General features: G+C 31.0%; 1 protein-coding gene across 2 annotated transcripts; it reads left to right on the top strand.

Moving 5' to 3' along the window:
• The first annotated feature begins 21,982 nt into the window (after positions 1-21,982).
• LOC21402453 (transcription factor KUA1) lies at positions 21,983-24,468 on the top strand. Of its 2 annotated transcripts, XM_024166056.1 has the most exons (4): positions 21,983-22,003; positions 22,184-22,554; positions 23,427-23,620; positions 23,768-24,468. In XM_024166056.1, the coding sequence occupies exons 2-4, from the start codon at positions 22,206-22,208 to the stop codon at positions 24,116-24,118; spliced, it is 894 nt and encodes a 297-aa protein (XP_024021824.1). In that variant the 5' UTR covers positions 21,983-22,003; positions 22,184-22,205; the 3' UTR covers positions 24,119-24,468. The 2 variants fall into 2 exon arrangements, with proteins under 2 accessions (XP_024021824.1, XP_010097075.1); XM_010098773.2 differs by lacking the exon at positions 21,983-22,003 and having other exon boundaries at positions 22,010-22,554.

The following is a 24,468-nucleotide window of genomic DNA, read 5'->3' as shown; positions in this document are numbered from 1 at the left end:
CATGCCTGCAATACTGATATTAGGATGGTATTAGGAGAAGGGGTGTAGAAATAAAATGGAAAAAACGGCAGGGGTAAAATTGGGAAAAAGGAGAGGGAAGGATTGAAGAAAGAGAGTGGTCGCAATCGTTGAAAAGGGCAAGCTGGAGATTCGTGGATCATGTGAGAACTCTAACAAACTACCGCGTGATCTAAACTCTACTTTGCAGGATTCCCCCACTCTCACCTGGCCCCACCAAACTTTTCCCAACTGTACCATTCTACATCATTATTTTTTTTTTAATTTAATTATTATACAACATAGATGTTATTATTATTTATTATTATTATTTTTTTACGAAATGAAATTTCAGCCGCCGATTGATATATGATATGTATAAGAACCTAATTGTTTTAATTACATTGTTTTTGGTGTCGTGAGAACTTTATTCAATTATCGAGTTGGTTATTTGTAGGAGAAAGTAAAAAAAAAAAAAAAGAGGAAAGAAAGAAAGAAAGAGGCAAATGAAGAACGTACGGGATTGAGCAGCTTTTTAGCTTTAGGATGGCCATATAATGCATTTTGCGTGATAATTGTGATGCTGTCTAATAACTTATATATATATATATATAATTATACCCCAAGTCGTTGCAGATTATAATATCTTCTTTCTTAATTTTTCCCTTTTCTTTGACTTTATTTTTTCGCTTGCAAAAATTTATACGTTAATAAAACTATTGGCTTTATCCGTACTATATGGTTTCACACCAAGCTAAGAGAAAACAGATAGCACACAGCTCTGCACTTTATGGCTGCATACGGAGCTGAAAAATTTTATCTTTGAAAAGGTTTCCATTTTCCAATTTCTCTCAGGCTGTCTTTCTATTTTGTATAATTAAAATTGTATATTTGACCAAGTAATCGAAGTGTACATGTATTTTTCCTTTGGAATGATCCGCGTGATTTATACATAAAAAAAAATACTAATGAACTTTATTAATTTGATTAACGTTTATTTTTTTTGTTTGGTAAATATTTAACGTTGTTAAATCATATATACACTAATGGGGAATTTTTAAAAAATCAATCAATAAAGTAACGTTATAATATTTTTATCACTGTTGGTAAATTTATCTTATGTTACTAATAACCTGCAGATTATTTTTCAAAATTTACTAATTATCTTTTGTACATTGTATGTTATTTTTTATAGTGATATCATAATTTTGTGTAGTAACATAAATAATAATAGAGTTGGAAAAAAAATAATAGTTAAACTTAAAATTTTCAATGTACTAATTAACTATGACCTATGAAAGAAGCTTTAATTTTGAAGACATGATATTGCAGTGACTCTCAAGGAAAGATATACGTGGTTTGGACAAGCAACCTAGAAATATATATATATATATATATATGTATATATATATATATATTATATACACACATATTCTGTATTATCTAGTATACACTTAATATTATATATATTAGGCACACATAAACTCCTTGCACAAAGAACATGAATCTAGAGGAAGTCACTGACACAAAGGTGTTGTCTTAATGTAAACCAACAGCTGTATATATGTTTCAGTATCCATTTATAGGTGACTGAAAAAATATATAGAGTGTATTTGGAACTCATTCTAAAATAATTTTATTTTTTATATATAAATAAAAATGAAAACGTTTTCAATTTCAGACAGAAATCATTTTTAAAAATGTGTTTGATAGTTTTATCAAGAGATTTTTCAGTGTATAAAAACCTAATAATGTCTATTTTTGAGGAGAAAATAAAAACAAAAAATAAAAAACGACTAAAAGTCATTTTTCATTTCTCTCTCATTTTACACTAAATTAAAAAATCTTTTTCATTTCCCTTTTTTGTCTTTATTGCGCCAAACGCTGTTTTGAAAACGTTTTCATTTTTTTTCTAAAAAATGTGAAAAATAAAAACATAATCAATTCTAAACACGGTCATATATTCAATTCAAGAAGAGGGTGACCAAAAATGTCATGGTTTGCTCTAGTCAGACAAATAGTCACAGGGCAGGAGATAATTAGTTGCTCTTGTACTGGATTTACATATATTATTTTGGAGTTTTTTTAATAGGATTAGAAAAATAAATTATCTTTTCTACTTTTAGTAGCCAAATTCATATTACAAACGATATGTTCTATATATTTTTATAATTTGATGTGATTTAAAATATATCTAAACAATCAAAAGTTGTACTTATCAATATGGCCTTACTGAATAAAATCCTAAATTATTTATATATATATATCAATTTCTGTAATCTCTACAATCTGTCCAATATTTAAATAGCCATAAGATATTATTGGAGGAAATACTGAAATGTTTTACTTCGTCAATAGAAATATTGGCCTTGGAGTTACACAACGACCTTTTCATCTTCCAATCAAAGTTAGCTATATATAGCTAGTTTTGTCGCCATTCCACGACATGTTTGGCATGGATTGTTGTGTTCAGATTGTCCTTGACTGCTCATGAAGAAAAATTAAAGTATGCTATATATCTATTCCCTTAGAACTAGTATCAAAGAAAGAGGTGATGCTATATACGTATAATGTTTGGTTAGTATATATATAAAAAAGAGTATAATGTTTGGTTGGTAGTATACGCATGAATTCATCTCATTCTGAGCGTGTGAGAATTCTACGTTAAAGTTTTTAGCCGTCCTGCAAATGACGATTGTAATTTATCAATTTCTCTTATATTCGTCCTCCATCAACGGTTCAAAAAAAAAAAAAAGGGGAATGTTTGGTTGGTAGTATTTGCATGAATGCATCTCATTCTGAGCATGTGAGAATTCCCAGTTAAAGTTTTTAGCCGTCCTGCAAATGATGATTCCAATTTATCAATTTCTCTTAATATTCGTCTTCAATCAATGGTTTGGCATTCGCATGATTTCATCTCGCAGTGAGATTAAGAGTAAACCTCGGGGACTATTTTGTTGTATTAATCTTATTATGTTTTAATAACTTTATAATTAGATAAGCGTAGTATACATTTCTCATATAGACATAATTGGGCTTCCTAATTATAGATTCTTTAGCTCTAGGATCGAGTATTCTTTTTATTTTCTCGGTTTTTTTCTTTTGCGTACATTTCCTTGGAATGTTTTAGCGAGAGGCTTGGTTCTCAGGGTCCTTGCATAGAGATAATTTAGGCTTAACCTAGTGCTAAACCTTTCTAAATCTTCTATATCTATAGACTGCAAATCATTTTTGTTGTTCTTCTTTTAGATTTTGGTCGATTGGTTTTTTTTTTTTTTTGTTGGTGGCCTTTTCAAGGCGGTTTATTGACATTTTCATGTAATTTTCTTTATTTATTAATAATATTAGGGTTGAGGATGTTTTAATAGAGGATAAGTACTGGATAAGATAATTAGAGATTACCAACTTAATTAGGATCTTTTGACCATCTTTGATACCAGCTATCTTTTTTTGTCATTCATATTAAAAAAAATTCAAAATTATGAGCAAAAGGAGAAAAATTCATGGCAGAAAACCTCAAATTTTGTGTACAAGATTGTTGAGGAAAACGAAGAAGTGTGAGTGCGCAATTAAAAGAAAAGAAGAAGTTCAATGCAGGGGAAACATCAATTTTGCGGCCTCTTCTGCTTGTCGTTTTCTTATTTGGACGTTCGTTTGCTAAAAGGAATTAATCAAGTATATTGTTACAATTGTTAATATTATGTTAACTGTTAGTTGTTTTGCCCTTTAGCAGGTTTGTAGTAGCTATTTATTTATTTATTTTTTTCAATAGAACTCTAAACTAATAGGCTGTTAAACAAGAGATACTTTTTTAGTCTCTAATATCTGTAAGTGCTACAGCTAATGATGGAAAAAAAAAAAACTTGAGTTATTAAATGACAAAAATAATAAAACTTGCGGTGTATCGATTAAAATTCTTTTTGGTCGTGTTATAATTTTTTTAAAATATCATTTTAATTATATGCTTTCCATATTAATCATCATATTTTAATCAGATCTGTGTAGTGTCTTAAAAAGCTTTGACCAATTAAAGAATGTTAATGGAAATAATACTCAATCCAAATGTTAAATATCATATCCAGGAAAAGCCTACTAATTGGATCTACTAACAAGGATAATAATAATAAAAACAATACTTATAGTTGTCCAATGGATCACTTAAGCTTGTTTTCATTTCCGAAAGGTCAAATTGTTGTGTGGTTTGATAGAATTTGTTATGTATACAAACTTGAAAGCGTTTTGTGTTTCATATAGGATACGAGGAAATGACTACAACTTGGAAGATCATATTTCTAACCTTTGTGTTTAGTTTCTCCATATGTTTCATACCTTCTTTTTCAGGTCCTTTTTTTTTTCCATGGAGATTTATTGCATGCATCTGATTGATGTGTATGTTTCGATAGAAATATATATAAAACATCGTTTCGATAGAAATTTTTATATAATCAGTTGTTATAATTATCTGTTTTTTTTTTCTTACTACGACATCAATAATGGTACCTTTTTACATTTTGTATTGCCCTTCAGTTTCTTGAGCAATGCAGGGATAATATCATTCCCATAAATTGTATGTTTCTCAATATAATAGATGCTATATTGTCGTTTGCAAATAACATAGATACCTTAAACTTTAACCCATATTCTTGAAGAATAATAATTTTAACTTATACAATTCTTCTTTTCGTTGTGGGTTTTTTTTTTTTTTTTTTTTTTTTTTTTTTTTTTTTTTCCAATTGATTTATGTAGAATGCTCCCAATCGCATTGGAATACAAGAAAGTATTGTAACTGTATTATTGAAGGTAAATGTTAATTGCTTACATTCTACATAATATGAATTAAAAGTTCAAATGACCAATTTTTATTGTCCAATTAAAGAACTCTGATAAGCGAGTAAATAGAAAAATAATAAATCAAATAACATGAGAATTTTATGAGTTGAACAATATTTATGAAAAATAGACTACGAATCACAAAAGATCATACACTTAATATCTCACTTTCACACAAGGGTAAGAAATTGCTTACAAATAGCACACTCACATTGAGTACAATAATGGGTTGTAGTTCATACCTTCTACTTTAAATTTGTGAAAAAGTATAAGATATGCATTTTGGACATCATCACAAATGTGACATTAGTGTTCAAATTATACCCTCCCTTTGGTTTTGAGCAGTAATTGACCAAATACCCCTACCAAGATTATTCATATAATGAAAAATCTAAAAAAAAAAAAAAAAAACAGAGAGAAGAAATATATCCACCTCCTCCATCTCTCTTTCTCACAACTTCGATGGCCAAACCTCCAACTCAACCAATTATAAACCTAAAAATTGAAACAAATATAAAACTCCCAATCCCAAACTATTTTCATCTTCTCCAACTTCATATCCAAAAGAGAAGGCAACAAAAAAAAAGGTGATAGTTATATATGTATGTATGTATTATATATATAGTGAGAGAAAGGAGGAGGAGGAGGAGGAGGAAAAGAGAAGAAAATATAGTTTAAATATTTTTTTATTTCTTTAAAATTTTATATATTTTTAGTTGTGAGGGTTATTTTGTTTAATCATTTAAGCAAACTAGGTTTTTGATCGATTAAGGATACAATTTGAACATTAATCTCACATCAAGGTGAAGTCCAAAATACATGGTGTACGTTTTTAATAACGTCCTTGAAATGCAAGATATAAAATATATGATAACCCTACAATATTTGAGGTTTAATACAACATGGATTTCTCTTCTAACATTCAAATAAAATAAAAGTTCTCGCAAAAAATATCACACAAAGTAAACACAGAAAAACTTCATGCATGTTTAAAAGTTTATACATAATAACATAAACCACAAAATAAAAATGTGTGAGAAAAGGTTCGAACTTCACAAACCTATGTCATTATGTGGATTTCGTTCACAAATCACAAAGAATGAATATAGCAGGTTCATTTGTGAGTTTAATAAACAAGAAAATAAGTAATAATATATGAGTAAACGAATAATTTTTATTAATCAAAATAAAGAAAATAAGAACAAAAACCTTCAAGAAAATAAGAACAAAAACCTTCCCTTGAAGAATTTTCAGACCAAATAATGAACTCCAATATTTCTCACAGGAAATCTTTTAGAACAAAGAATATGTTTATAGAAAAGCAAAAAAAAAAAAAAAAAAAGAGCTAAAAAAAAAGCAGATGGAGGGGGTGAACAAATCTAGAGAGTAAATGCTATGTATAGTAAAAATGTAAGATTAAGTTAAGACTCATTTAGTGTAATAGAATTAAGGGAAATTGACATAAAAATACCATCTATTTTTACGTTTATCACTGGAAACCTTATAGGTTTAGTGATATCTCGTTAAAATATCCTCTATTAAGCTTTTTATCGCCGTGATACCTTTGATCGGGTTTGCCACGAAAAAATGATCTGAAATTTTTTTTTTGAAAAACTTAAATTCTTGTTTAGGAACAAGCCTTTGTAGTGTCCTTATGTTTAAGCCATTATGTTTTTGTGATAATTGTCCTCAAATACCATCATTTCAGCAATTTCAGGTCTCTCTTTTTTTCTGGTTAAACATGTTGCGACAAAAAAGCTATGTATAAGGTATTTTAACGAAATATCACTACTGAGGGTTCTACAGCTTGAAGACAACAAAAACAAAATTGAAAAAGGACAATCTAAATTAAGGCTGTGTTTGGAGTTGTTTTTTATTTTATTTTTCACGTTATTTGAGAAAGAAAAAATAAAAACGGAAAAAAAACGTCGTTTGACACAATAAAGGATAAAAAACGGAAATGAAAATAATTTTTTAGTTTAGTGTAAAATGAGAGAGAAATGAAAAACGATTTTGTCATTTTTCATTTTTTGTTTCTATTTTCTCATCTCTCGAACAGAGAAAGACATTAATGAATTTTTTAATATTAAAAATAATCTCTTGATAAAATTACTAAACACATTTTTAAAAATGATTTTTGTCTGAAATTAAAAACGTCTTCATTTTCATATAAAAAATAAAATTATTTTAAAACTAATTTCAAACGCACCGAAAGCTTTCTCTCCACTTTGCCAGCGAAAGATTCATATAATGTTAAAAAGTAGTTTTATCTTTTGGATAAAGAAAAAAATGTTTCTTTTCCTGCAAGTTTTTAGAAGAAATGGATTTTTTTTTGGGGGGTAAAGCCATCCCACTTTTTGTGGGTTTGGCACAAATTTTCCTGAGCCGAAGCCCCCCTCAAATTTTTTTTCTTCTTTTTAATCCACTTATAGTTTCCTAATTTAACATCTAGACCCACACAAAAAAAAAAAAAAAGATAAATTCCGCCTAGCCCTCTCTCAACTTTTAATATTTTTCCAATCCCATTCAATCAACATCCCCAATACAAAAATAAAATGTTTCAGCTTCAATAAATTAGAGAAAAAAAGATTTTAGACTTGTAGTCTTCTTTGACGAAAATTCCTGACTCTGTAAGCTAGTTTCATATATAGAATTGTAAAAACAAGTGTATGCATGCAATTTTTTTTTCCGTTTTTTGTAAGAAGACCATGGTAGCGTGGAAGCTTTACTGATCTACAAAAGGAACTCAACACAAATTGATTAATTGATTAATTTCTTGAATTTTTGTTTCCATTTCAATACGTAGGTTTTGTTATTGGAAGGGCACACACAAAGTTCAAGATTCGTTGCAAATTCTTATAATTAATGAAAACAATAAACTTCTAGAGACTAAAAAGACATATATATATATATATATATATATATATATATATACACACACACGCGGCTTTCTAAATTTAACTTTTGTTTTTCATTTTGTTTTGTTGTTGTTGTTTTTTTTTTAATGACTTACAGGTGAAATTGAAGTAATTAGATCAGTTTGGGAGATAAGAAACAATGCGAAACAAATGAAGCCCCGTTCATTTCTACAGTAAAAAATTTTAAAAAACAATCACATCTAATTTTTTTATTATAATAAAAAATTCTCACATAAAGTCATATCTTAACTCGAATTAAAAATTTGAATCATCGAATTAAACGGGCTCGAAAATGTCTCGAGAGATGTTTAATATTGAAGGATCCATCAACAGTAAACGCACTGTGCATAGGTCATTCACGTCGGCCAGAAAGAAAGTATTGTCGTTGTTCAATTCCAGAAAATTTGATGGCTCAATCACACAGACTCAAACATATTTCAAAATTTGAATGACTTAATCAAGCAAAGCAATTTGAGAAAAAAAAAAAGGAAGAACGTTTTATCTTAAAATAAGCACTAAAAAAAAATTCTTCAACATTTTATAAAAAGAATACAAAATTAAAAGGGAAATGTTTTTAATTCTACCCCTAAAAATATGGATTTATTTTTTTATACCCACCCACTTAGCTTTGAATTACCATGCCTTTTTCTATATCAAATAAATTCTTCTCAACTCTTAGAAAAGTTATATATGATGGACGATCATGCACTTTATGATGACTTATCATAAGTTTCATGATAGTCCATCATAAAGTTTGTAGAAAAATAAAAATTGAGTAGCATTTTCAATAAAAAGTGTATACTAGTTCAAAAACATGTGGGTGAGGTATAAGAACAAATAATAATAAATTCAAACTGGGTAAGATATGATATCCAAACTGGATTTAATCAAGAAGTAAGATATCGAAACTGAGTGTCAAATGTGGTGTTAGTACCAAAAGAAGAATGGTAAATGGAGAGTTTGTATAAATTTCACAAATCTGAACAAAACTTTTCCGAAATACAGCTATCCATTACTTAAAATTGATCAAATGGTAAATGCCATCATGGGGTTTGAAAAGTTCTCATTCCTAGATTCGTATTTCGGATATAATTAAATTAAAATGAGCGAAGAAGGTCAAAAGAAGACTACCTTCATAATAGGAAAAAGGGACATGCTGCTACAATGTAATACCATTGAAACTAAATAATGTGAGCCATTTTTTCTTTTCAATGACTACTCTTAAAAATTAAATGGAGGTAGTGGGGTTTTTTTTTTTTTTTTTTTTTTTTTTTTTTTTTTTTTTTTTTTTTTTACTATTTGTTGCATGAAGACTTTTTTTTTTAACTTTTATTTTTTATTTTTCCTTTTATGTTTTTTTGCTAATCAATTTTTAAACAAATTGTTTCACCTTTTTGCCTTTTTTAGGATCATTATCACTGATGTTCTTGAATTTTAAGGTCATTCTCAATTTATCCTCTGAAATTTAAAAACTCTCATTTTGCCCCTTGAACTTAAATTTTTTTCATTTAACCCATTTTGTTGTAATTTTTTGTTAAAAACGGATAAAAAAAAATAACACAATCACATGGTCCTTATGTTTAGATTTATGTTAATAAGAAATAAATAAAAACCACATGACCACACATAATCCCTTCTTTTTCTGTCTTATTTTAACTGAAATTACAACAAAAGGGGTTAAGTGAGAACAATTCAAAGTTTAGGGACAAAATGAGAGTTTTTAAAGTTCAAAAGGCAAACCGAAAATGACTCTAAAGTTCAAGGAGCGCCAGTAAAAATAAATCTTTTTTTTTATAATGCCAGATTAATGGATTTTCCCCTTGTTTTGTTTTTTGTTTTGATTGATGCTTGTACTCATGATGGTAGTATTTTACTGCACTTTTGTTTACTATCGAGATCGATCAATATTTGATGAATACAATGCAACTCAGTTTACGTTTTTTAATTTACTTATTCATTTTATTTTTAGTTTTCTTTTTGTTTCCTATTGAACTTTTTAAAAAATACCGACACATGCCTAAAATTTCAACAAAAATGGATGTTAATAAAAGATAATACTAAAGTAATAAATTAATTTATATGGGATGTGCAGCTCAAAAAGAGGTGTGAAAAGTAAAGAGGTAGGTGCCAAGAGATTATATATATGTATATGGAATGCTTACATATATATGTATAATGATTATATATAATGATTATATATATATGTATATATATACTCTTTGAAAATTTCTAAAAGTTAATTGTATGATACAATAATCATCTCATTCGTTGCTGGAATGCTTACAAAAGTTTTGAGTGTCTTATTTATGGATTCAGTATTTTTTATTAATTCATATGTACGCACTAAATAATAATAAAAGAGATGTATTAAAAATTCCCTTATGTTGTCTTGAAATAAACTATGGCTGTGTTTGAAGTTGGTTTTATTTTTATTTTTCACGTTTTTTGACAAAAAAAATGAAAACGGGAGAGAAACGACGTTTGACACAATTAAAGACAAAAATGGAAATGAAAACGATTTTTTGGTTTAGTGTAAAATAGGAGAAAAATAAAAAATGACTTTTAGTCGTTTTTCATTTTTTGTTTCCGCTTTTTCCTCTCTCGAGCACAGAGAGAGACATTAATGAATTTTTTATACTGAAAATAATCTCTTGATAAAACTATAAAACACATTTTCAAAAATAATTTATGTCTGAGATTAAAAATATTTTTATTTCTATTTTCATATAAAAAAATAAAATCATTTTGGAACGAATTTCAAATGCACCCTATAATTTTTCCAAGTTTTTATTATTAAAAGTTTATTGTCATACATAGAAAGTCCAGAGGGAAATGGAAAAAGATTTTAATTGTAATTAGTTTTCTTAAGTCCAGTCTTGCGTAACAATGATAAGAGAGATAATGACAAATATACTACTTGGATATCAGTTGTGCCATGCCACGACATACTAACAAATAGCACGTGTGCTATGTTGTAGTCTCTCTAATTGTCTAGAGGTCGAGATCTACTAACTAAAAAAAAAAAAGACAAATACCTTTTAATAGTATATGTGTCAGAATTAATATTATTTATTCTTTATTAATAACATTTTTAGTTAAATAATTATATTAGTTAGTAAAATAGTATTAATTAAGAATGAGAGATAAAAATCTAGAATCATGCACAAATAAATTCTGCAATTTTCTAAAAAATAAAATAAAATCTCGAGGTCGAGTAAGTGCACAAAGATCTCAACTTATAAAATCTTGGCGTGAATATGTAATTTGTTAAGTTGAGACTCTTTTCGTCAAATTTATGATATCACTTTATATCCCACTTTTCATGAAGTTGGAGCATTATGGGAAATTAAGGAGATGGTATCAGTCCTTAAACTTATTCGCATGAGACAAACACTTTTAATCAAGATCATCACGGAAAGAATACACGATTACACCGAAAACCCAACAAAAAAACAACTAAAGATTAGGCATCAATGGGGTATTGACTGATGACACTTTGACGCTTAAGTTTGTAAACTTTTAAGAGAATTCTGACAGAGTTTTAGTATTGTTGAAGTGTGTACTTTTTGGCCTCTAAAAAAGATAACAATTTACAAAATACCGAAAATGAACTATAATACTTATTGAGTTTGCCTTCGGCATATATGAGAAGATTTATTTCCTTTATTGAAGCTGAGTGAATGTGCCCCCTCGTGATGAAGGAGCAATTCACATATAGTTGTTTCATGCAACCATTGTCAGTAACTCTGTTGGAGCTCAGGTTGACGAAACTTGGCTTCAGACGGAGATGATGGTTGACCCAAAACTCCTGTTTTTTTTTTTTTTATTGACAAAAATTTAAGTTGTGATTCAAACTAAGAAAAGTACGAAGCCTTAGTGTCGTCTATTTACCTCGGATCTAATTCATTTTAGGGGGAAGGATGCTGAGGCCAATAACTTCAATAGTTTGGCATTCTAATACATAGATCAAGCGAGAGTTATGGGCCAAAAAGCCGACGATGAAACTACCTGCAGGAAGCTCACTGGCTTAATCTAGCTCATAATGTTTTCTGAATCTGAAAGAAATGTGATCCCCTTCAATGAAAAAAATGAAAAATAATTTTTTTTTTAAAAAAGATGTGCTTTGTTTAGTATATGCACACGTATGATTCAAAGAAACAAAAATCAATACGTGCACGTGCTTTATGAGGGTATTCTTGCACACTAAGACATGCCCAGAAGAACCAAGTGTAGAGGGCAATGACTTAGATCTAGCTTCAAAATGAGTATTTGGAAATAATGTTTTCCTTTATCATTTGACCATAGACCTTATAGGAATCGAATTTTAATTTCTTTATGAGATAGACGACTTTTATTTAATTGTTTTTGTTTTGTTTTTGTTTTTTTTAGTTTTCTCTAATGTTAGTGGCTTTTTTTTTTTTTTTGGCACTTCATTTCGTTTTACTTTTACGTGTGATATAAAGCAAGCAGATTAAGTGCATGCATGGGACCTTGTTGTTGGGGATAATACAACCTGATGATGACAGATTCGATTAAGTAAAATTATAAAGCTCAATAATCTTTTTCTTGTTGGAAATAACAAAACATATAGCTTAGTAACAGATCAAGGATGCCTAAACAAATAAATAAATAAATAAATAATGATATCAAAATATCAAGCTCAAACACATGGTTATTTTCAGCCCACCTTAACTGGGCTGAGTTTTTTTGCGTTGCATGTGGCTCAGATATATTTGAGGTCCATATAAATGGCACACTTTTACTTTTCCAGCCTTTGAAGTTTGAACCGAGGTTCCGTTTAGGATTTCTTTATCCGTACTATTTTCCTGATCCTGGTTAATTTCTCACGTGTGGATTTTTTTTTTTGAAGAATGGAATTTTATATACTTGTACTGTTGTACCTCTAGTGCCACTCCTGCAAATATATATTATACATTTATACATATATGTGTGTTTGTACGTAATGTACGTAGATACGTATATACGTATGTATGTATGGGAACTGTGAGGAGACAACCAGCGTAATTATTCGTTTACTTCATCCAGGAAAAAAATGTATATCAACTCCAAGAAAAAGAAGCAACTCTAGCTAGCTAGGGAAACTTTGCCCTTCGTATATAAGACACAGCCCCAACAAATAAGGCTCCAAGTTTCAGGATTTAATTGGAAGTGGACTGATATGTGACATGCATAATATTTAATGCATTCAGTATCACGCATATCATATTAATTATACTATACATAAGTACATATCATACTCTCAGTTATATATTATTATTAAACGAATAAAATACAATATCATGTGTAAAGTAGAGGAAAAAAAAGGATTAAACTTCACAATGTGCATCTTATGTTAGCTCCAATTAATTAACTTAGTTAAAATACAATATTCAGATTGGATATGAGACGTCATTCTAGTCCCTTCCACAACGGATTATCAATGTTTTCATAATCAAAGTCGGTAATGATCTAATTGGTTTAATAACAAAGAAAGGTTGGTTTTTCATATGGAACTTACTAATTAAGATCATGTGAGTACTACCATATAAATATAGTCCTCATTCTTAAATAATATCCTTTTTAGTCAACAAATTATATAAATCAAAAGAGTATTAATTCAAAATAAGAGATAAAAATCTAGACTTATAAACTCTAAAGATAAGTTCAACAATTTTCTCTATAGTAGTAATCTCTTTAAAGCCTCCTTATATCCGCATAAATGAGTAAATAAAATATATTAAATTTAGAGCTTTATATGGAGATAGAGATACCAGTTTGGGCTGGGCTAAACGAGCTGACTTGAGGCCTGCCATTGTTGGCTTGGGTCCCATCCAGCCCTAAACTTTTTGAGCTTAGGGTCGGGCTAGGCCGATCCTCTCTCCTTTAGGGTCGGGCCGACCCTTTTTTCTTTATGGCCGGGCTGGCTTAAACATTATATTTTTAATTTTTTAAAATATCTTATAAAATTCTGAACTGGGCTGGACATGCCCTAAACTCCTGGATTGGGCTGACCCTCTCTCTTTTAGGGCCGGCCTGGCCCGAAATTGTAACACCTCGAGAAATTAAACATGATTAATTAAGATAATTGAGATTTATTAGTGTGCCTAATCTGGTTTAATTAAATAATTATTTCTGATAAGTAAATTTAAATATTTTTATGGGATTTAAATATTTTTAGTATTTATATTTTCATCCCAAAGATATATGTAGACACACTTTTTAGTCTACTTTTATAAATATCTTTTGAAATTATCCTCATTTTTCTTTATTTCTTTTCTTTCCTTTTTCTTTCTTTCCTTCCCGTGCATTCTCTCTCACTCTCCTTGTCATTTTTCTCTCTCTCCCTCTCTATGTCGTTTTCTCTCTCTCGAATGCTTTCTCTCTCTCGTCCAATTTGTCACCAATTCTTCTGAATCTTGAACTAAAGAAGAACTTCAATGAGTTTTCAACGTCAAGAGAAGAATTTCGGGTAAGATAAATTTCTCTTGAATCTCAAATTTTTGCGTTAGAAAAACCTATTTTTAGTTTAAATTGGATTTTGAGTAAAATCACAGTGAAGATTGGGAAAATTGGTTCTTTGGACTTGATCTAGTAATTGGAACCTGGATTTGGTAGTTTTCTCTTGAAATATCTCGGATTGGAACTTGGATTTGTAGGTTTTGGCATTATTTTCTTCGGACCGACCATCCTGTGCAGCCCCCACCGGTCGACCGGACCAGTCGACCGGCTCCTTCTCCACTGGCCGACCGATGGAGAATAACTTCTCTGTCACCGGTCGACCGGTGTACACGTGGTTGAACCTGTTTTGCCTAAAAATGTTGTTTTGACCTTGATTTTCAAAGAGAACCCAAATTTGTTTCATTTGGGAATCTAAAGTAGATGGATTAGTATCTTTAATCCATGTTTTGAGATCAAAATCCTTGGATTGATGATTTGAAACATGAAATGATTTATGAATTTGAAATTGGATTAAGGCACACTAATGGGAAATCAAAGTGTATAATTAAGCTTGATTTGCTTTAGGAATGAGAAATGAATTCTAAAGCGTTGTTTTGTGTAAGTGTTAGTTGAGGAACCGGATTGAAGGCTTTAAGGAAGCAAAAGCTAAAATAGCACAACGCTAGCCACAAGTTTGGTACTTGAGAGGTAGGATTTCTTGTCATTTTCTTTGATAGCATGTTTTTAAAGAGTTTTGGCCTTACAAATATTTTAAAGAAATGACATGTTTGCGAAAGAAAGCATTTTAACACAATAGCTTGAATTTAGCTATTGGAATGATAATGAACTATTTCAGAATTTTAATGAATGATTTCTTAAGATAAGATAACTTGCGAGCTGGTAAGCCGCTGATGGCCTAGAAAGAATATGCAGCGAGTATCCTCGGGGGCAGAACTCGGAACCCAGACCAGGCCACTACGATAGTGATAGACTTGTGCTTATGGTTGTATAAGTAATTTATCATAGTAAAAATTACTCTAGCTACCCAACATCAAAACCATTTGGTGAGTTCTAATTCGCACTGATTCAACAACCATGTACGCATCATATTTGTGAAAGTATAAGCGGCATAATCTAAACGTGGCCCTATATAATATTTGTCTCCTTTCAGAGGTTTAACCCAACGTACTACAGTCTCCTTTTTTCTTTTTTTTTTTGTTCTTTTGTGGGATTTACTTTCCATGTTTATATCAAATATATAATATATCTATATTTGTGTGTAATTGATCGAGTATAATAGCTATAATGTCCCATACCATCTCAGGGGAGTGGAATTTATAGGAAGAACCGAAGGACTCCATTCATTTCTTTTTTTCTTTTTTCTTTTTTTACTCCTTTTCAATATATATATATATATATATATATATATATATATATATTTGACTGATCGTGGGGGCAAAGCAGATAATATAGTTTATTACATAACAATTTGATCACATTAAACATTTTTTTTTCATTTTTGGGTGAATAGAGAACTTTTTGAACGCAGTCACACTCTTTTCATATGGTTCATTTAACGTAGTCACATTACACATTTTTCTTTCTTTCTTTTTCTTTCTTTCCTTCCCGTGCGTTCTCTCTCACTCTCCTTGTCGTTTTTCTCTCTCTCCCTCTCTATGTCATTTTCTCTCTCTCTCGTCCAATTTGTCACCAATTCTTCCGAATCTTGAACTAAAGAAGAACTTCAATGAGTTTTCAACGTCAAGAGAAGGATTTGGGGTAGGATAAATTTCTCTTGAATCTCAAATTTTCCCGTTAGAAAAACCTATTTTTAGTTTAAATTGTATTTTGGGTAAAATCACAGTGAAGATTGAGAAAATTGGTTCTTTGGACTTGATCTAGTAATTGGAACCTGGATTTGGTAGTTTTCTCTTGAAATATCTCGGATTGGAACTTGGATTTGTAGGTTTTGGCATTATTTTCTTCAGACCAACCATCCTGTGCAGCCCCCACCGGTCGACCGGACCGGTCGACCGGCTCCTTCTCCACTGGCCGACCGGTGGAGAATAACTTCTCTGTCACCGGTCGACCGGTGTACACGTGGTTGAACCTATTTTGCCTAAAAATGTTGTTTTGACCTTGATTTTCAAAGAGAACCCAAATTTGTTTCATTTGGGAATCTAAAGTAGATGGATTAGCATCTTTAATCCATGTTTTGAGATCAAAATCCTTGGAATGATGATTTGAAACATGAAATGATTTATGAATTTGAAATTGGATTAAGGCACAATAATAGGAAATCGAAGTGTATAATTAAGCTTGATTTGCTTTAGGAATGAGAAATGAATCCTAAAGCGTTGTTTTGTGTAAGTGTTAGTTGAGGAACCGGATTGAAGGCTTTGAGGAAGCGGAAGCTAAAATAGCACAACGCTAGCCACAGGTTTGGTACTTGAGAGGTAGGATTTCTTGTTCTTTTCTTTGATAGCATGTTTTTAAAGAGTTTTGGCCTTACAAATATTTTAATGAAATGACATGTTTGTGAAAGAAAAGCATTTTAACACAATAGCTTGAATTTAGCTATTGGAATGATAATGAACTATTTCAGAATTTTAATGAATGATTTCTTAAGATAAGATATCTTGCGAGCTAATAAGCCGCTGATGGCCTAGAAAGGATATGTAGCGAGTATCCTCGGGGGCAGAACTCCGAACCCGGACCGGGCCATTACGGTGGTGATAGGCTTGTGCTTGTGGTTGTGTAAGTAATTTATCATAGTATAAATTACTTGCTGATGCCTGTAATACGAAATTTTTAGTTTATATTTCCTTTCAGAGAAAGGATGTTAGGTTCCGGATGTTGTGTCGGAACTGAATATCCTCATTTATTTACTTGTTTATAAAGTTTATTTCAAATTACATCCTACAGGGCCTTCTGCTCACGTTTTTCTTCTATTTCTATAAATATTAAACCTCTCCCAGGCGACGCTAGAAGCAGCGCTGAGTAACTGAATTAGTTGCTACTGTTCGATCAAGTGAGGATTGTGCCATTGTCCTTGTGTACAAATGTAAGGATTGTAAAGTCTGAGATTATAAACTTTGAATAACGAGACTGTGATTGATGTTTGTAATGTAATTTACATGTTCATTTATGTACAATATTGTATATCCTATGGGTGAACTCTGAATGATGCCAGAGGCTCAGTTTTTAAACCTCTTTTATTAGAAAGTGTGAAAGTCCCTATCACTTTCTTGTAATTTAATTTCAGTAAAAATGTGGGGTTTGTTTAGAAATTTCTTTAATATTTTACTTTTAATTTTAGTTATTATGTTTCTAAATGTTTAATTACTTTCTTAATCATGTTTAACTTCTAAATGAGCCTCCACATCACTAATCCATGTTTTGGGGTGTGACAGAAATTCTTCTTTAGGCCAAGCGGCCTAAACTTACACCTCTATATGGAGTCGATTCCTATCTCGTAGCAATAATTTGCATATATGAATGGCTAGGAATTATAGTGAATTAAATATTAATCCGAGCGAAATCAGTGTTGGTCTAAATACTAAAATGGACGCCCCACCAACTACATATGATCCATTGCCGTTCATTGTTAACAAGAAGTCAATTACAAAGTAGAAACCATCAATACATAAACAACAACACAATAAGCTTAATAATTGAAACTAGTGGGAATTGTTTCATTATTATATATTGTTTGCTTACTTGATAACAACCTAAAATTAATTATCCAAAGATAAAATAATTCTAAATTTAATTATGTGTGGTGTTGACTTAACTTACGATTTTGATCGTGGGCAAAGTGGACCTCTATTAGTTTTCTTTCACTTACTACTGAAAGAAGGCTTTTCACGACTCTTTTAGTAAATTGTATATGTTCACTGCTCAATTCAGTTTCTGTAAATAGGGTAAAAACACGTTTCAACATGTCAATATGATTTTTACCTCTGTGCAGTATTTTTTATGATAGATTTAAAATTCATAAGCCCTTTTTCAAGCCGAAAAAAAAAAAAGGGGTACACTAACCAATTGTTTAAAGCATATATGGATTTTGAGATATGATGGATATGTCGTCAATGAGCTAGTGGGTTCAGTTTGCATTCAATATTCTTTTATTTTCAATTTTGGGAAAATGACTTTCACAGGCATGATTATTGCGTGTCAGGTCATTTATATGTACATATACATTTGATTATTATATATATATATATATGTATATGCATAAATATATTATGTATATATAGGTTTAATTAGCAAGTGGACCAACCTAATCTAGGAATTATAACCCTTTGAGACCGTTAATAGGTTTTCACCTACCAGGACAGCTATTACTGGGGTGTTTTGGTTCCTTTAATATATAGTCTTAAAACTCATAATTATTTGGGCAGTATATATTAGCGGATGCATACATGATCGTCCAAATCTTATCCATCTATAGGTGTGTGCGTGTCTATGTTATAATGTGAGCTTTGAGAATAAGATTCATGAAAATCTTATGAAAATCGAGACTAAAATAGTTGTTATTACCTGTCGATTATCTTAAAATCATCATTAATAATAACGCGAGTCCTAACTTTCAATTAGCTGCTAATCTGATAATTTATTATTTTCAAACTTTATATGCTCGCCACTATGAGTCTCCAAGCATGCATGCTTTGTTGTTAAAAATCAGAAGGAAAAAAAAAAAAAAAAAAAAAGGACCAAATTCAAAATCACAAAAAGGTACTTATTTGCAATTAATAGCCTAAAGATCTTGTGAACTAATTTAATAAAGAACATAGGGCATAAATATTTCTTAGCTAGAGAAGAATCTAGCATACTTTTGTTTTGGAAATAGTAGAAAGAGAGCACCAACTTTAATAATCAACCTATTTTTATTAAATCTTAGCAAAAACTTTTAACTGATTATGCGACAATGTCCAATATATGCGCGTAATTTTAAGGACCTATAAAAACCTGTTTAGTTATAGTTGTAGTATATCGTAAATTTTTCACGTCAGTACGAAAATAAAACCACATATCTAACATTTCTCTAATTCTCTTTATTGCAAATAAAAAGAGAGGGACAAAACTGTAGTTTATCCATACATAATTAGATATTATTCTTGTATATTCAGGGGGGAAAAGCTAAAATAATTGTATTATTCCTGGTGATATTTAGAGTAATATCACTTCTACATAGTTGAAATTCAAATATATCAAAATGCAAAAACTCTTTTTTCACATCAAAATATTACTTGATAAAAATTGGTATATAGAACGTAATTAAGTCGTTATACTCTAGCCTCCACAGCTAATTTCAAGACATCAAATGCAATATATGGAATTTTATTAAGAGTTCATCAATCTGCGTTCTAATTAATCAAAATAGCTAAAATATAAGTAGTTCTATGTACTAACTTATGTTATCATGTGTGAATTGTATCTTTTCAAAAGTGTAACAACATGATTAAAAGTGCAAATAAAGAAAGCATGCAACACCTTGGCTAGGAAAGATTGCAAGATATAATTAATGCACCGAAGAGATCATGGTTAAATTGAGTACTTTAACGAAAACAATCTAATGCGTTTAGCAATGATCAAGAATAAATAATTTATTTTACTAAAAAGAGAATAAGTAATTTATAAGAGCATATATATATATATATATAGCTTTGGGGAGTCTCCTATGTGGTCCAATAAGTAATCCCTGGAACAACCTAGTATTCCATAGATGAGCCATACCATAACTTGGTGGTCCGGTTTCTATTTTGTGGTAAAGTGGGTGGTCCGGTTTTTTGGGCTTAATGCCAAATTATTAACGGGGTGTTCTTTTCATAAATTTGAGTGGAAACTTAAATTTAAATTTAAATTTTTGTGAGTGAAATTACGAGAAAAACGAGGCAACTTTATGAGTTAAAATTTCATTCAGAACCAGACGACTCTAAATACAATAGAAGAGGTGGCATTTCCCATATTTCATATAGGAATATACATATATGTGTGTGTATAGAGGACCACTGGGCCCTATATTCAACCTCCAAGAGATAGTGGACAAACAAACGCTTTCATTACTAAATTACTGCAAATTATTGGAAGCTTTTAAGGGAAAAGTTAATGGTCTACTTCTGCAAATTTCCACCTAAGTTTGGTTTGGTTGATCAACGTCACACCTCTTTCACCTCACATGCATGTTACATACACACACATATACATATATATGTATATATATGTGTTGGACATGTTTGATAATTTGTATTGCGTTGTAGTGTGTTGTATTATCATTATATAATATAGTATTGGGTGTCATAACGTATTGTACAATGAGTTAAAATGTAATACTTTAAAAATTTTAGGGTCAAAATGTAATTTTTTAAAAATTTTAGGGGGTCAAAATGCAATTTTATAAACATTGAGAGTCAAAATATAATTTTTAGAAGATATAAATTTGCATTATGCCCGCTCAATTTTAAAATAATTATACGCTCCGACATAACTCTATATTGTCCCAAACCTAGTCCCCCACGCTATAAAACCCTGACACGAATCATGAATTCGCTATAAAATAATACAATATAACACATTAAAAATGAACCGTATTTAAGAATACGACATAAACTGTCTGTATTAACTTATACAATATAATAATAGCATTGAACATTATCTTAATGTATTATTATACAATACGCTACTCTAATACAATCAGACAAATATGCTCTTTACATACCCTTGGAAAATAAGATTCTCCTGTTGCCCTTTCTTATGTATTGTCATTCCATAGTTATAGCTACCCAACATCGAAACCATTTGGTGAGTTCTAATTCGCACTGATTCAACAACCATGTAAGCATCATATTTGTGAAAGTATAAGCGGCATAATCTAAACGTGGCCCTATATAATATTTGTCTCCTTTCAGAGGTTTAACCCAACGTACTACAGTCTCCTTGTTTTTTGTTTTTTTTTTTTTTTGTTCCTTTGTGGGATTTACTTTCCATGTTTATATCAAATATATAATATCTCTATATTTGTGTGTAATTGATCGAGTATAATAGCTATAATGTCCCATACCATCTCAGGGGAGTGGAATTTATAGGAGGAACCGAAGGACTCCATTCATTTCTTTTTTTCTTTTTTCATTTTTTACTTAAGGATTGCCTTCTTAAGTAAATTTGTTTCAAGAAAACTGTATATATATTTGACTGATAGTGGGAGCAAAGCAGATAATATAGTTTATTACATAACAATTTGATCACATTAAACATTTTTTTTTTCATTTTTGGGTGAATAGAGAACTTTTTGAACGCAGTCACACTCTTTTCGTATGGTTCATTTAACGTAGTCACATTAAACATTCATTTGTATTCCTTTTTGGAAAAAAAAAAGAAAAAAAAGAAAGCAAACCCTTGCAATAATGTCGAGCTATTGTATGGCGCTAACATGCATCTGTATGAATCAAGAATATTACTAATTAGTCGTTACAACTAATATATAGTACACCAGACGTATTAATATTATTTGTCCGTATTTGTAGTTGTACGCTTAAACGAAAGCATAAATTTAAGAGGTCCCCCACATATACAAAATGCCATTTTGTAGGATATGACATTAATTTATTTTTCGTCTCATATTGGCAAGAGAGAGAGAGAGAGAGAGAGAGAGAGAGAGATAAGAGAAGTGTGTGGAAAACTCCAACCAATTACAACTATATAGATATATCGTACTACAGTTTCTTCCAGACTAATCTGCCCTTCTTTAATTTACTCATATTCATCATATTTGCCCATGATTATATATTATATGCAGCCAAGCACGTCAGTCATTAGTGGTTTTCCTCTCTCTCTCTCTTCTCCTAATTTCTCTTTTTTTGCCTTATAAGTTTTGTGGATGTTGGCCAGACTTTTGTTGTGAATTAGCTGAGGGGAAAAAGAAATAGAAAAAAAGTTTTTTTTTTTTTTTTTTTTCACATAATATTACTCTCTCGCGCTGAGAAATTAGACATGGGCAGGAAGTGCTCGCATTGTGGGAAAATGGGTCACAACTCAAGGACCTGCAACTCCCGCAGACGACTTGTTTCCGGATGTCGTTTTAGGCTCTTCGGAGTCCAGCTTGATCAGTATTACCCATCTTCTTCCTCTTCTTCTCCTTCATCTTCTCAAATATCGTCGTTTTCTAATCATGCCATGAACACGAAGAAGAGCTTAAGCATAGACTGCTTGTCATCATCTTCTACACCGTCGTCTTCTTCGTCTTCTCGCATAAGTAATAGTACTACTAGTCATAGTACTGTGCATCATGAAGAAATCTCTGATCATAAACTACTCTCTAATGGTTACCTTTCCGATGGCTTCATAGCAGGAGCCCAAGAGAGAAAGAAAGGTTGGCCCATTCAACTATATATATATATATATATATATATATATAGCTGCAACAATATTATATATCCAGTACCATATTTAACATTTGTGCTTAATAAATTATGTATGCATGATATAGAGAAAGTAATAATTAGAAAGATTTAAGAGGGGAGTTTCCTTCTTATTTTTTGTCCTTCAACCATAATACATATGAACAGATCTACATAATTTATATGCTGACCCTTCAATCACTGAGTTCATGTACTGAACGTGGACGAGGTTATCCGTTTTCTTCCCTAATTTAGCAGTCTTATGTGTGGATATGTAGCTTTCTAGTTCACCTCTAGCTTTTTTTTTTTTTTTTTTTTTTTTTGGGTGCCTAAAGTTTATGCTGAGGAAACTAATCCAGTTCAGTGATCTCCTTGTTACCGAATTCTGATTCGGTTAGCGGTTCAATTTGTTAATTGTTATCTTCTGGGTTAAATTCACAAAATTATGTATCAATTATCTGTGAATTTGAGATGTATAGGAAGGGGCGACATAGATACAGTAAACACTAGCCCTTGCAGTAGTAATTTATAAGAAATTGCAGCACAAAGAAAAGCACTCCTTTTTGTTTTTTTGTCTAGTTTATGAGACTATTTTGCATATATATATATATATATGTGTGTGTGTGTGTGTGTTGATCCTACATCTAAGATTTACGCATCCTTTGGAATTGTTTGATCGTAAGTACTTGTTAATTAATTAATTATAAATGCACTATCTAGTTCTAGTGTTAAAAATTCATATTTGCACTATTAATTTCTCGGGTTATAATCGATTATCCGAATAATACTGAATATATATAATGTGTTTGGTGATGAACATGGTCAATTTTATATAAATGATTAGGCGTGCCGTGGAGTGACGAAGAGCACAGGATCTTCTTAATTGGGCTTGAAAAACTTGGAAAGGGAGACTGGAGAGGCATCTCTAGGAACTTTGTGACCACCAGAACTCCAACACAAGTCGCCAGCCATGCACAGAAGTACTTCCTGCGTCAGAACACTCTCAACAAAAGAAAACGCCGTTCCAGCCTTTTTGATGTACCATATAGCATATACATAGTCTATACTCTATATAAACACATATATATGATTATTAATACCGTTTTTATATATATATTATGTTCAGTTTAAGCAGCCAATTATGTACGGATATTTTATCTAATTATATAACCTTGTTTTGGACAGGTGGTAACAGACCAACTCTCACTTCAAGTGGTGAATAATGTGAACATCTCAAACCCAATTATTGAACCCTCTACTATTGGTATTGCTCCATTTGGGTTTTCAGCAAAGGCAAATACTGCAGGCCCTACTAGCCTGCTTGATGTCAACTGCTCCACCAGTTTGGATGCTAGAAAATTTGGCCATATTTCCGAGTGGCCAATGTCGATCCATCAGTATCGCCGAGCGCCTCTGTTTAATGCCGAATCGCTCCATTCCCACCAGCCTACTTCTTCATCAAATACAACCAAGGGAGCTCCTGATTTAGAACTTACACTTTGCAGCTCCAATGGCGCCGTTAGGGCAACAAAGTAATCCACGTGGCTGAGGTCTTCTATTTGCACCTCTTAGTGTGACATGAAGTTTTCTCTAGCTTTATTGCATATTCCACGCATGCATATTATAATGTTAGAGTCAGGGGGAGGGTTCAGTTTGAGAAGAGTACTAACCTAATATTGTCTCCAGGATTAAGCTTGTTTTGAAGAAGAGAGAAAGATAACCAAGGAATGATCACAACTTGTTTTTAGAGTATTGGCCACTGGATATATAATATGTTGCACATTTAATAATTCCTTAGTCCTTACCGACGTTGTTTCATGAAGCCTACAATATTCGATCCAGGAAATTATTGTGCTGAATGGTAACTTCTTTTTGTTTAAATTTTA

This window comes from Morus notabilis, unplaced genomic scaffold, assembly GCF_000414095.1.
Source record: "Morus notabilis unplaced genomic scaffold, ASM41409v2 Scaffold804, whole genome shotgun sequence".
Lineage (NCBI taxonomy): Eukaryota > Viridiplantae > Streptophyta > Magnoliopsida > Rosales > Moraceae > Morus > Morus notabilis.
This window is presented reverse-complemented; position numbering and strand designations above follow the sequence as displayed.